This window comes from Perissodus microlepis, chromosome 18 (assembly GCF_051167445.1).
Source record: "Perissodus microlepis isolate ML-2025 ecotype Zambia chromosome 18, ASM5116744v1, whole genome shotgun sequence".
Taxonomy (NCBI): Eukaryota; Metazoa; Chordata; class Actinopteri; order Cichliformes; family Cichlidae; genus Perissodus; species Perissodus microlepis.
In genome coordinates, this window is record NC_140478.1 from 173,878 (window position 1) to 186,898 (window position 13,021).

A 13,021-nucleotide genomic window follows, 5' to 3' on the forward strand; every position below is an offset into this window, starting at 1 on the left:
TGATTCTAGCCTACGTCACAGCGTCATGTGCGCTTTTTACATCCAACACAAAAACTGCAGTCGTGGTGCTTTGATTGTACTCAGAACTCGGAAATTCTGCCTTCCGAATAGGAAGATGTAGGTAACACCAGACTGCAGAAGAGCTGCATACAGGGCTGGACTGGGACAAAAAATCGTCCCGGGCATTTTGACTACAGACCGGCCACCATTATAGGAAAGATCATAAAGCCTTTGAATGCAAACAAACGCTGTTGTGACAGTGATGTACACTGTCTTGTTGGTATATATGTATCAATCTATCAATCGTTTGTTGTAAGATTCAGATAATTATTTGTTAAAAGCAAGACATTTTAAATGAGAATAAGAAAGAAAAGTATTTCTTTGTGCCCCCCTCTCCCTGTTAATGCCCTACCTGCCCCCCTGGCCAGGTAGGGCATGATGCCTAATGATGCCTCACACGTGCTCTGTTTAGACCCAGACCAAACAGTATTGTCTGACTGACGGACGTTACATATGGCCTAATAATGATCCCGATTGCTGTTTTAGAGGAGCGGTGCTTCTAGTTGCAGATTTCTGTCAGAATCTGCAGATTATACAGTACAAATAAAATGTTCACGTTTCTCCAATGTTGTCTTCCAAACAGTTTCACTAACATCTACACTGGATGGCCAGGAAGCGTTCACGATGTCTTATCGGGCGCTTCTCCGGCGCAGATAATTGGCGTTTTGTCTTGTGTCAGTGACGTAAAAGACGGATTTAATGCGACATGACCATCAAACAGCAGTTGCTTTCTAAAACATCGGATATGTATCGGATTCGGTACCACATACGAAAGTGACCCAGGTTGGATTTGAAAATATCGGATTTGTGTTCACACTGTCATACCATGATCGGATATGGGTCGCATAGGGTCAAAGAAGTCGGATTTGATGCGCTTTCGCCTGCAGTGTGAACGTAGCCTTTGACTGCCCTGTTCAGCTCTCCTGGAGTAACTGGCTGTCTCCTGGATTTTCTCCTATGCTCTTGACTGTGGTGAGAGACAAGCCTTGTGTCAGCGGCACATATTGATGCGCCATCCAGGCAGAGTCGGACTATTTTTGCAACCTCTGGAGGCTCACCTAATGCAGCCAGTAGTAACACTGACCATAACCAAATGGATAACTAGTGAAAAAACAGTCAGAAAAGATGAGAAGGGAAAAACTGTCAATGGCCCCCCACCCTCCTGCTATAAAAACACTCCTGTTTTGGGGGTTGTCCCTGTAGTGCGCCTGTTAATTTCATTAACACCAAAGCAGCTGTAACTGAGAGAAGAGCTGTCAAAGAGAAAAGGTAATTTCTCTTTGACAGCTGGGTTTTCTTTACAGAAAACCCAGAATAGTGCATCCACGGTCCTCTGCATACATTGTTACACTGTATTATTCCAAACCAGACATCTGCATTTCCTCGCTTTTTAGGTTCCCTGTGCCACCCCGACTTATAATTCATGGAAACGCCCCTGCCTTCATGTCATGTAGCGGTCAAGAGTTGTGCTATCCGGGCAAGCAGATTAGTGTGCACATGCGTGCGTGTTCGTGCAAGTGAGAGCAGAAGGCGTAGCTACTTCAAAGGGGGGGTCGAAGTGGGGCACAAGGAGAGGAGCGAGGAGGGTCCGGAGGTAACGAGGAGGGAGGGGAAGTGTTGTAGGTCCCTGACATGAATGGACTATGTTCGCTAAAGGAATCGTAACTCTCCCGGTTTGCTCAATTCTCCTGCTTCATCTCCCGGTTTTCCTGCTAACGGACAGCTGGCCCGTTAAGGTAAATAACTCGGGTTGTCGCCGTTCACTTCATTCCGATCAATTCTGTGTCTGTTCAGACGTTATGAAGGGGGTCTTGGTAATTCACGGTTTTATCACCAGTTTTCGTATCAAGTTCGTAATTGATGCCATCCTCCGAGTCGCTTTATTAGTAACATGGCAATGCGGTCTCTGACTGAAAGTCGAGCTTCCCCGTACAGGCGGATGGGAAGATAAGTCTTACCCAGTCCGGGGAAGTCACTGTTCCCCTCGACGTATCCGCGTTGGACTGTAAAGAGCCATAAAACTGCTCAACACCGTTCACATTAGACGGCAAACAGACAGCAGTGAAGTGGCTTAAATGTTGCTTATGATCAAAGCAGATGTAACACTAGCTGGTATCATATACGTTCAAACATGCCCTGTATGATGTGTGCTTTATGTTTGAAGCCAAATGAAAAAGCGTCTTTTGTCTTCGGTGGTTCAGTGTTTGGGCTGTTCTGCCGCTTCCCCCCATTCAGCTTTCCTGCTTGTTTATCACAGTGTGGCTAAAAACATCAGCTTCTTGAACTACTGTCTAATTCAAACAGATGGTTTGCTGCAAGAGTAGATCTCAAAATGTTATTTTTGTCTGAACTTTGTTCATTTACTAGGCTAACTACAGGTAACTAACGGAAACTTAATTAGAGCATTTTACAGTATGCAGTAGTTTCTCAGTAACAGCTGTGGTCCATACAGAGCATTTATTTTTTGAGTCAGATCCTCTGACTATAAATAAAAGATGGTCATAATAAGAAAATTACTCTTATTTACAAAAAGGGACTCAATGCTCTGTGGAATATGACCCCAAGCTAGCCGCTGGCCCACAAACTCAACAGGAAAATGTTTACTAAAGGTCATAGATACAGAGGGCTGAGAGACATTTTCCCCATAGACATCTATACAACCAGAGAGCAGTTTCTAAAGAGAATGCGAGTTTAAGACATGTGTGTGTTGGCTTCACTCTTCATGCGTAGAAGCTGCATATCCCTCTTTTATACTGTCTGGGCCATCCCATCGTCTCATATTTATTAAGTTTTAAACTTGGTCAGCAAGTTGCATCCATAAACTGTATGGGTGCTAAGGAACACAATAATGGGATGCATGGGTTTCACTCAGTTAAACTACAGCATATATTTCTTGGATGAACCGTATCAGACAGCAATACATATCTGTAATATACAGTGGGTAAAATTAGTATTGAACACATCACCAATTTTTATACTTATAAAAGTGCTATTGACATTAAATTTTCAATAGATGTCGTCAACAACCCATCCGATCCCCACATGCTAAAAAGAAAAAAAAAATCAAACCATAGCTGTCCATAAATTATGTGCAATAATGAGAAATGACAGAGGGAACCAGTATCGAACATGTTTACTGAAATGGATTCAATACGTCGTACAAAAGCGTTTGTTGGCTTCAATACGCCTGCTGTATGCAGAAACTAGTCACAGTGACAGGTGTGATTTTACCCATGCTTCCACACAGTCCAGAAGGTTCCGGGTCATTCTAGCAGCTTTAGTTTGTCTCTCTGGAACTAACCGAGTTTGTTGGCTGTGTTTGGCATCAGTGTCCCCCTCGTTTCATCTTCATCATCCTGGTAGGTGGCAGCAGGTTTTTATCAAGAATCTCTCAGGACATTTTTCCACTCATCCTTCCTTCAATTATCTGAATCACAGTGCTGTATGCTGAAAAACAGCCCCACGTCACGATGTTCCCACCTGTTGGTTTGGTGTTTTTGGTGATGTGCAGTGCCGTTCACCTCCAAACATGGGGTGTATTCTGGCATCCAGAGGTCAGTTTTGGTCTCATGTGTCCAGACTCTACTCTCCCAGTGTTTCACAGGCTTGTCTAAATGTTGTTCAGCAAACTTTAAATGTACCTCATTATGTTTGTGCTTCATTATACTTGCTGTCCCTGTGTGGAGACTGAAACACTGGGTGGATTGAGAGTTTACTGTTGGTCCCCAGATTGTGGAATGGGTTGTTCCTGTTAGATTGGCCCCAGCAGTTGCAGTTTTTAAATCATGTTTAACCTCCTAAGACCCAAACTCTTTCATGGCATGCATTTTTAATTTTTCTTTGCTATTTGGGTTGATTGGGACCTAAAGAATGTAAAAACAAAGAATTACCAATTCTTTTTTTTTTTTACCTAATTTTTGTTTTTGAGAAAAATGAGAGCCACATATGAGGACATTTGTTTCAAATTTTGATAGCACAGTGGCAGTATAATGTCCTCGTAAGTGGATATCAGGCCCTTGTAGAGAAAAATTAAGTATTTTGGTCTAGATGTCCCAAAATGTGATGTCCACATATGTGGATGCCAGGTCCTAGGAGGTTAAAAAAAAACCCTTTGGATTTCAATGTGAGTACTACTGTTAGCGCCTAGGTAGTTTTAGTCAGTTTTTTCATCAATTTTAATCTTTTGTACCCTTTTTAAGACTTATGTTTATGTATTGTACATTTTGTGTTTTTATTTTTCTCTTTTCTTTATTTGATATGTGTTTTTGTATTTTATTGTCGCCGTCTTCTAACTGGAAAGCACTTTGGGTAACTAAATTCCTTTAAAGTGCTCTATTTTAAAGTCAGTCACCAGAAGTCGTTAATAGCTTTACGTATCGGGCAAATAAGAACAAACTGAACAGGATCGTCAGAACTGCTGGAAAAATATTAATCAGCAACAAACTTCATTGGATAAACTGTATCATCAGGTTGTTTAAGGAAGGTCCGGTTTATTGTTGCTGACCGTGAACACCCTCTTTACTCTGACTTTGAGTTAATGTGCTCAGGACGATGATATAGGACGCCTGTCTAGAACAAAAAAGTTGTATAAGGCATCATTGAGAATATATAGACTTGAATGATTGCCTATGTTGGATTCTCTCCAACAACCATAAACTGCCATATTTGGTCCATCTTTGTAAAGTTTTCCTGATTATATCTCCCTCCACGTCACCTCCAACTCACGGGTTATCATCCAGTTCCAGGCTTCTTTACCCATTTAAAAAAACTAAATCAAATTAATCTCCTTTTTCAAAACGTCCTTGTTTCCTGTCTTTCTAAATAGCAGCTGCTCACCTGTTAGGACATCTAAACTTTGCCCTGTGCAAAAATCCACAAGGCTGCGCTTTTAACCATCTCTCCTTGACACAGTCACTCTGGACAGATCTTCCGAAACTGAACAGCAAGTCTGGTAACTTCTGCTCACCAACTGGAATGGAATCACTTTCTTTTATCATGTTCAGCTGTCCTACCCTGAGGATATTCAGCTCTACACACATGCTGCTCCTTCTGCCAGATTTGGGGATTATTATAAAATGTACCTAGTATTCAGTGCGGGTTTTTTATGGAGCCATGAATGGTCAAAAAGATCCATTCCCATCCACTGAGACAACCTTGCCACTGTAGACCAATTAACAAAGGCCAAAGAAATTCCCCTTCCATCATGAAGCTGTCAGCCACCAGTTCTTACTCAGAACACATCCGTTATAATTCCACCGCTGTCTCCCTGTCTCGTCATTCAGAGCCTCGGCCCTCATGCAGAGGCAGTCCCGATGCAAGTACCTAGATTTTTGGCCACAACATTCGAGATCTAAACCCCAGCATTGCAGAGCTCATGAGCCTTTTCCAAGAAGTTATTATCAACAGCCTTGCTCCTGGACTGAAATCAATTTTTATTAATTTCACTACCACTTTAAACTTCTTTAAACTTTAAACTTCTCTTCCCATCCATCTTCGACCTCATGCTGTCTACCTCTAACTTCGGATCTTTCTGTTATTTTCATGCTCCGTTACAGATATGGTCACTGCTACCTGGATTCATGCGCTGTTCAGAGTTTACCTCAACGACGACCAAATTCAGTTCAGATCTTTATCCCTGCATAAGTGACCTTCACCCAGTCTCCGAAGACTGCATCGTCTTCTCTCTCAAACAAAGTAAAACCTCACCACACCTCACATTCAGACCCTCTGTTTATACCTGAGTCTGGCCACGTGGATACCAGATCCTTGTTTCTCTCACACTTCAAGATCTCTTACTGTCCGGAATATCTCCTAGTCTAATATTACTAATAACAGTAATATTGGTAAAACTTTTCACCATATTTAGGCCTAATACTTTGTTAATCAGATCAACATGATCTTTGGTGAATACAGTGTTAAGACGATGTTGACATTATATTGTGAAGCTTTTGAGTTTTCATGTAAGGGTGTGGTTGTAGCAGCATGCCAAACTTGGGGTGCAACGATACACAAAATTCACGTTTCGGTTCGGTTCCATACTTTGGTGTCACGGTTTGATATTTTTTCGATACAAAAAATGTTCATGCTTTTTTTAATTTGTCATTTATTAAAATTATAAATATATATTTTAACTCAAAAGTACAGTTTTTAAATTTAATGTTGCTGAAACAACAAAGTAATAAAATAATAAATCTATCTGATTGAGGAATCCCTCATCTTTGGAAAAGAGAGTTTATTACAGAGAAACGTCTCTTTCCAAAATAAAAGCTATACTATATGCTTCTTCTGGGCTATATTCTCAGCAGCATATTAAACATATCAGGTCCCCATAAGGAGAATCCTGTGCTAACGGCTGTCTAAATGACTCGGGTAAAGTTTGTAGCATGCGTGCTTGTTGTTTTTGTCTGCTTCCACTTGTCTTTGCACTAGGATGATGTCGGAGTAAATGTGCAGTCATATTCGTTGTGTTCCCACTAGTGCTGTCAGCGTTAATCTCGTTAAAATGACGTTAACGCCACAACACGGCAAATCTCCGTTAACGAGCTACCGCGGATCGCCCCGTGCGTGGGGCTGGACGTTAATGAGCAAACTGCGCTAACGCACTAGTTCCCACCAATGTAATTGAGCATTGCGTGGCACATCCGACATACTGTTTTACTTTAGTCCATGACGCGCTTACCTTCAGGGTCATACTTCACATGAAGACCAAAATAGTTCCAAACGCCAGATCTGAATGAGGGTGGGGGAGGTTCAATTTGCCATGTTGCAACGAGCTTAGCTTCTGTCTCGCTAGCTTGCCCTGCAGTCAGTGAATCTGCGTTTGACTACTCCGCCTAGGCTGCACTGTCGAGCGCAGATCCACTGAGCGCTCAACACAGACAGCATCGTCAGAAGAAAAGTTGTTCAAACAGATTAAACATTTTGTATTGTTCGATACACATGCGTACCGAACCGAAAGCACTGTATCGAACGGTTCAATATCGATACGAGTATTGTTGCACCCCTGATATCTATATATTTGTGTTCTGTATATTGTATATCAGCATTGTACCAGTCTGTCCCAAACTTTACCTGCTTGACGGGAGTCTGAGTATGGCAACATCATCCAGTCTACATGAAATTTTCATTTATAGTTTCATGCATGATATATATCAGCATTACATACGGGTAAGTATCTCTATCGCCATCTAGTGGGCATAGATGGCAATCATTACATAAACGACCCAACAGCCAATTATCATCTCAAGCTAAAGAAAACCGCATAAGAACACGATGCTGTTCACCTGCAGCACGCTCAACCGCAGTGCGCCTAGACGTGCAGCGGTGTGCGAGGGCTCTGTCATCACTGGTTGCAGGTTTAAATTTATATAAATATTTTTCCTTTTATTTTTCTATAAGCCGTCCTAATGTTCTCCATATTTATGTGTCTGTGCATGATTTGTCTGTCTGTGTCTGTTAGGACAGAAGTGAAGTAAGGGTGGGGCAGCATGACAGCCATCTACGATCACACGGAAGTCAAAATGGGAAACAGACAGGCAAAAAGGTGATCACAGTCTTTTGAGTTTCTTTGCATGCAGAACTGTTGTCATGTAGATTTCAGTCTGACTCTGAATTTTTGCAGGTGGGGGCATTTTTAACATGCTGGCTAAAAGGGGGGAAAATGGCGATTATCAGTAAAGCTCAAGTATGGAGAGAAATGTGCATCAAACGGGTTACAGACGTGTACAGTGATTGCTTGTGAGTACACATAAATACATAGCAATTTGAGCACATGTAAAACTGCTTTACATCCAAACCTGAATAAAAAACTGGTTGTTTACACACAATTAAGTTCAGCTTATGGAGTCGGATCATTTTCTTTTTCTGTGGATACAACTATCTAAAAGTTTGAATAACAACTCCGTCTCACTCACTTACAAAACCTTAATTATGATGTGAGTCTTCAAAACTTACACACAAACCACTGCACACGTTTGTAAGTACCATTACCATTATTAAGATACCATTAAGGTAAATCTATGTTTGCCACAAGTTCCTGAAAATGTCACAGTGCAAGTCCTGTTAAGAAGTGAAGTGTTTTTGAAGTGCTTTTACTTTGAAACAGAAGCGTGGAGTTTGTATAATATACAATTAGAAAGTTTAACAGAACAGGATTTGATCAGACGTTGTAAAAATACTGATGGATTATTATCATTATTACATAAAGAGACCAGATGATTGAAACAGGAGTGTTCCTATTATTGTTTATGCTCGAGTTTTAGTTGTTAATGTCAAACCAGTACATCCCAGCAGCTTTTAAGGTGGAATATTTTACCAGTTATTAGTAAAATATTTCACCTTATTCTTGACTCAATACAACAGGAGCACCAAATCAACCCATGAACACCTTAAATGTCAGCTCTCTGTTGATTGCTTTAGTCTATTCAGTTCACTGATTGCTGGGTTTTAGTGTCTCTACTGGAACTGCAGAAAAAGGCAAAAAAGTGACACAGTTAATGTTTTTGGTTTCTCTTCATGCCATGGAGGAATGCAACTATCTGGTTACTACTTCACAAATTGTGTGAGGAGATAAAGAATTGGACTGGATGACTGTTCCGAGATGTGGACTGGTCTGTTGTGCTGAACAAAGGGCCAGGCCTGAAGAAGTTTACCAGTTCCTCTACAGTATACTTAACTGGAAGATCTCCTCTCATCTATGACCACAACCTCTGGATAGTTACACAAAGAATAAGATTTGGATACAAGCAAATACCTGTTAAGGTATGGCTTTATTTCTGTGCCACTATTCTGAGCGCACATCAAAAAATTTTGGAAACACAAATGTTGCATTTTGAAGAGAAAATGATTTTGAGTATAGAGAATTCATTGCTGCATGCAAGAAATGTATTTCACTGTTTGCTATTATCCACACACACACACACACACACACACACACACACACACACACACACACAATAACAGCCGCTCTCACTCAGATCTCTGCTCTGTGTGCTCACAGACATCTGCAGACCTGCTCTCAGTGTGTCGCTCTCAACATCTCTGCTCTGTGCAGGCTCAACTCTCTGCACACCATTATAAGTGTGCCACAAAACCAACCAATCACAGACTTTCACACAAAATTCTGATTGGCTGTTACAGTCTCCAATCAGCTTGCTAGCTACTGCATTCTGGAAACATGGTCCAGAGTGTAGAAAAATCCAGTGGAGTGGTTTGGTTTAAATTAGGTTAAAACCAACAATGGTATTTAAAAATAAAAATAAAAATTTTAAATAGAATAATTCAACATACTAACTGAAAATGGATTTAACTACATTTTGGAGCGTGTTTTGTGGCACACTTATAATGGTGTAGAGAGTTGAGCGTGCACAGAGCAGAGATCTGAGCGAGAGGGGCTGTTATTGTGTGAGTATGGATAATAGCAAATACTGAAACACATTTCTTGCAGGCAGCAATCAATTTTCTTAGCTGAAAATAATTTTCTTCTCAAAATCCAACACGTGCACTTGCAAAAATTTTTGTATTTGCGCTCAGAATAGAGGCACAAAAATAACGCCATACTTAAGCTGTTCTGGAGGAGCTAACAGTACAGTCACTACACAGTAGAGCAGGGCGATATGACCAAAAATATTTATCACGATATACATTTGAAAATTTGCAATAACGATATAACGGACGACATAACTGACACGAGACCAGGGGTCGGCAACCTGCGGCTCTTTAGTCCTTATACTGCGGCTCCGCGTGGTTTGGGAAAATAAATTACAAGTATTTAGCTGAAGTGTATTTTATTTATATTAGTTCTTTTTAAACTTGTAGTTCTAAATTGGAAGATTGTGATATTGAAATATAAAAATAAAATTATATTTTATTATTGTTCGTCGCTCAAAATAAGCGTCACACTGGCGGAAACCGGTGTAGCCGCCGAAACGCCGTGCATTTATCGAGACTTTAAACCCCAGGTAGGCCAGTTATGGATCTTCGGATCCACATTATGTCAGCAGCTCCACCGTGAACTATGTTAAAAACAAACAGCGCTCACGCCTCACAGACGACAGCTTACAGTCCTGCGTAAAGACGAAAGTGACTTCGTACAGCCCCGATCTGCAGACGCTGTGCGCAGAGGCTCAGGAGCAGAAGTCCCATTGTAAACATATCACGGCAGACCCGACGATGTTTGCATGAACACGCTTTATTCTTTATTGACCACTTTTCACATACGGTTGCTGTACGCACACAGCCGGCTGTAGCTTTGCAGCTCACAGCCCGACAACAAAACATCCAAGAGAGCACAGACTTTAAGGAGGCGAGGTGTGATTGCAGGTGCAGCTCAGGTGCGTCCGTCTCCCATGCAGCGGCGCTGCAGACCACGCCCCGCAACACACATTTACCATGTAAAATAAATATAAGTAAATAAATAAATATTTATGCAGAATTTTGCAAATATTTATTTTTCATTTTTTTTAGTAGCATAGTGCTTTTTTCCAATTATTTTTTTTTTTTAATTCAGGTCAAGGCTCTGCTATGCTCCAAAAGCCCAAAGGCGATATAAGGGTGGCGGCTCACAACAGTTTTTGTTTGCTGGATCATTTTAGTTCAGCTTTCCTTTTGTTATATTTCTTTAAGAGTTCAAAATGTGTTCATTACATAAATAAAATATAATTTTCTCTGTAGCACTTCATGGATTTCATACGCAACACACTTTAGTTGTTCACACAAAGCATAAAGGTAAAAAACAATACAGTGTTATCTTCATTTTAGATGTCACAAAGTATTTGCAGCTCCCAGTGTTTTCTTTTGCGCGGAAACTGGGTCCAAATGGCTCTTTGGGTGTTAAAGGTTGCTGACCCCTGCATTAGACAAAATACTTTACAACTCCACAACTTCATTAGTGCAAAAAAACCCATCAATGTATTTTCACTTAAACAAGCAGCTGTTTTTTATGTGCATTAAAGTTATATAAAAATGTAACAGTGCAAATTCCTCGCTGACAGTTTAACCAAAAGGCATTTCCAGTGGAAACTGGCCGACATATCCTCAGCATAACCATGTATAATATCCACTAAACTTAAAAAGAGGTTATACACACACAATACGGTAACATTATGTTGAAGCACAGTGCGTATCACTCCGCGAGGCTCCGCCTACGATAGCCGTAATGCTCCGACAATCCATCAAGCGGTGCGGCTTCGTAGCTTAGCAAAGTCGCACTAAAACATTTGACAGATTTTCGAGTGCCGTGCACATAAAATCGTTTCGAGGTCAGTAAACACAACCAGAGTTCATACATAAGGCCCACGGGATTATAAGGGGCTCTGTCGACTTTCAGAAAAATCAAAGGATTGATTTTAAGTGTGCCGTATTTTCCAAACAACACGGTAATAACGACGGCCCGCTAGCATGCGCTACCAAAAATAGTGCTTTGTTGTGTACAACAACAGGACAAAAGCTAAACCAGTTCCACACCAGTGAAGCTGCAGCATTTTTACAAACCAGTTCTGGTTCATCTGTTTCATTTAACAATCCGCTTTCGCACTTCTCGTTCTGCGTCGCTTTTTCCGCCATGTGCGTATGTAAACAAAGGTACTGCGCATGTGCGTTTTACCCATATTCTATCGCGATATTTCATTTTCTTATCGTTGCCCAACATTATACCGGTATTACCGTGAACGGTATGATATGGCCCAGCCCTACTACACAGCTCCTTAACAAGGTGTTTCTTGTTGGAGATCCTGGGGAAACTCAGGACTCAGTGTCTGAGGAGACCGATGGACGGAGTAGGCATCTCAGCTTGGGCTGCTGTCCTCTTCAGCCTGGACTCCAAAAAAGTGGTAGACAACTGATGACATTAAAATTGTTGCTTTTCTATAATACTTGGATACAAAAACATCTCAAGTAAGTCTGAAGTAAGTGCTTGCAGACATTTCCAGCTCCTGCAAAATATTTTCAGCGTAAATAATTTACTATAAGAGGCAAAACACATTTAAATCTGAATTTGAATGATAATATTTTACTTTTTTGTACATTTCTGTAAACAATAATGCAATAATTTGGTTTAAATCAGTTCTTTTATCTTCAATAACTCATTGTTCATATTGCGATAGACCTAATGAACAGCTTGCATTGGCCTGACTAGTGTAATATTACACTTTACACAGTCGTGTTTCAGCGATTAGTGAGAAGTTTAAAAAGGTGAACTTTAATTGTCAACGTTTGGTTGGTCAGTAGGTCCACAGACCACTGTTTGGTGCCCACTTCTGTGACTGCTAAGGACGACATCTGCGTTCTTCGTAACAGTGGTGTCAACAATAACGGTCATTATTTTAATGTTTGATGGCTACAGGCTGACCTTAATGACCCACTTCACATTACTCACTGACCTGTATATTTTCTCCCAGGAGGAGGTGTTTCAGTGGTGGGGGGAGTGGTCTACGTGGTCCTCCTGTTCCAGGAGCTGTGGAGGAGGAGTGAGGAGCCAGGAGAGACACTGTCTCATGCAGAGGTAACTGAGTGACTTTCAGATGATATTCCACCTTCTGAATATTTTGGTTTCCAATACATGTGCAGTCTCAGCCTACAGATGTAACTGTAACCCAGACGCACAAACACCAAACATTGTTCTGAAGAATAAAACAAATCAGCTGTGCCGTGGCTATCGATTCGTTTAGTAATTGCAGTGTTTCTGCACCATATTAAAATCATATTAAAAGAAAACATTTACATTTTAGTACAGTCATTTCAAATACAGTAAAGTACACATACAACCTAAATTAAGGCATAAAAATCATCTCTGTCCTTTGAAAGGCTGCCAGTATCTCCTGGATGAGACCATTTATGTCAGATAATTAAACGAAGTGTGATTCCACAGTGCTTTAATTCCACAGCTGTTCCCACACAAACAGCAGCACGAGCAAGAGTCGCCCACAGACTCCAGACTTCCTGTTTTATTGTGATAGTCCTCGTC

At 40.9% G+C, this 13,021-nt stretch overlaps 1 protein-coding gene across 3 annotated transcripts in view; it reads left to right on the forward strand.

Annotated features, from left to right (window-relative positions):
- Positions 1-1,491: 1,491 nt before the first annotated feature.
- The window catches only part of LOC146366356 (ADAMTS-like protein 2), a 32,586-nt gene continuing 21,056 nt past the window's right edge, over positions 1,492-13,021 (forward strand). Inside the window, exons 1-3 of one of the 3 annotated variants that reach the window (XM_084913630.1) lie at positions 1,492-1,796; positions 7,520-7,603; positions 12,456-12,559. In XM_084913630.1, the coding sequence (XP_084769756.1) occupies positions 1,704-1,796; positions 7,520-7,603; positions 12,456-12,559 (281 nt within the window). In that variant the 5' untranslated portion in view covers positions 1,492-1,703. Of the gene's footprint in view, positions 1,797-7,519; positions 7,604-10,580; positions 12,372-12,455; positions 12,560-13,021 lie in introns of those variants that run through there. The other 2 variants (XM_084913629.1, XM_084913631.1) reach the window with 2 other exon arrangements.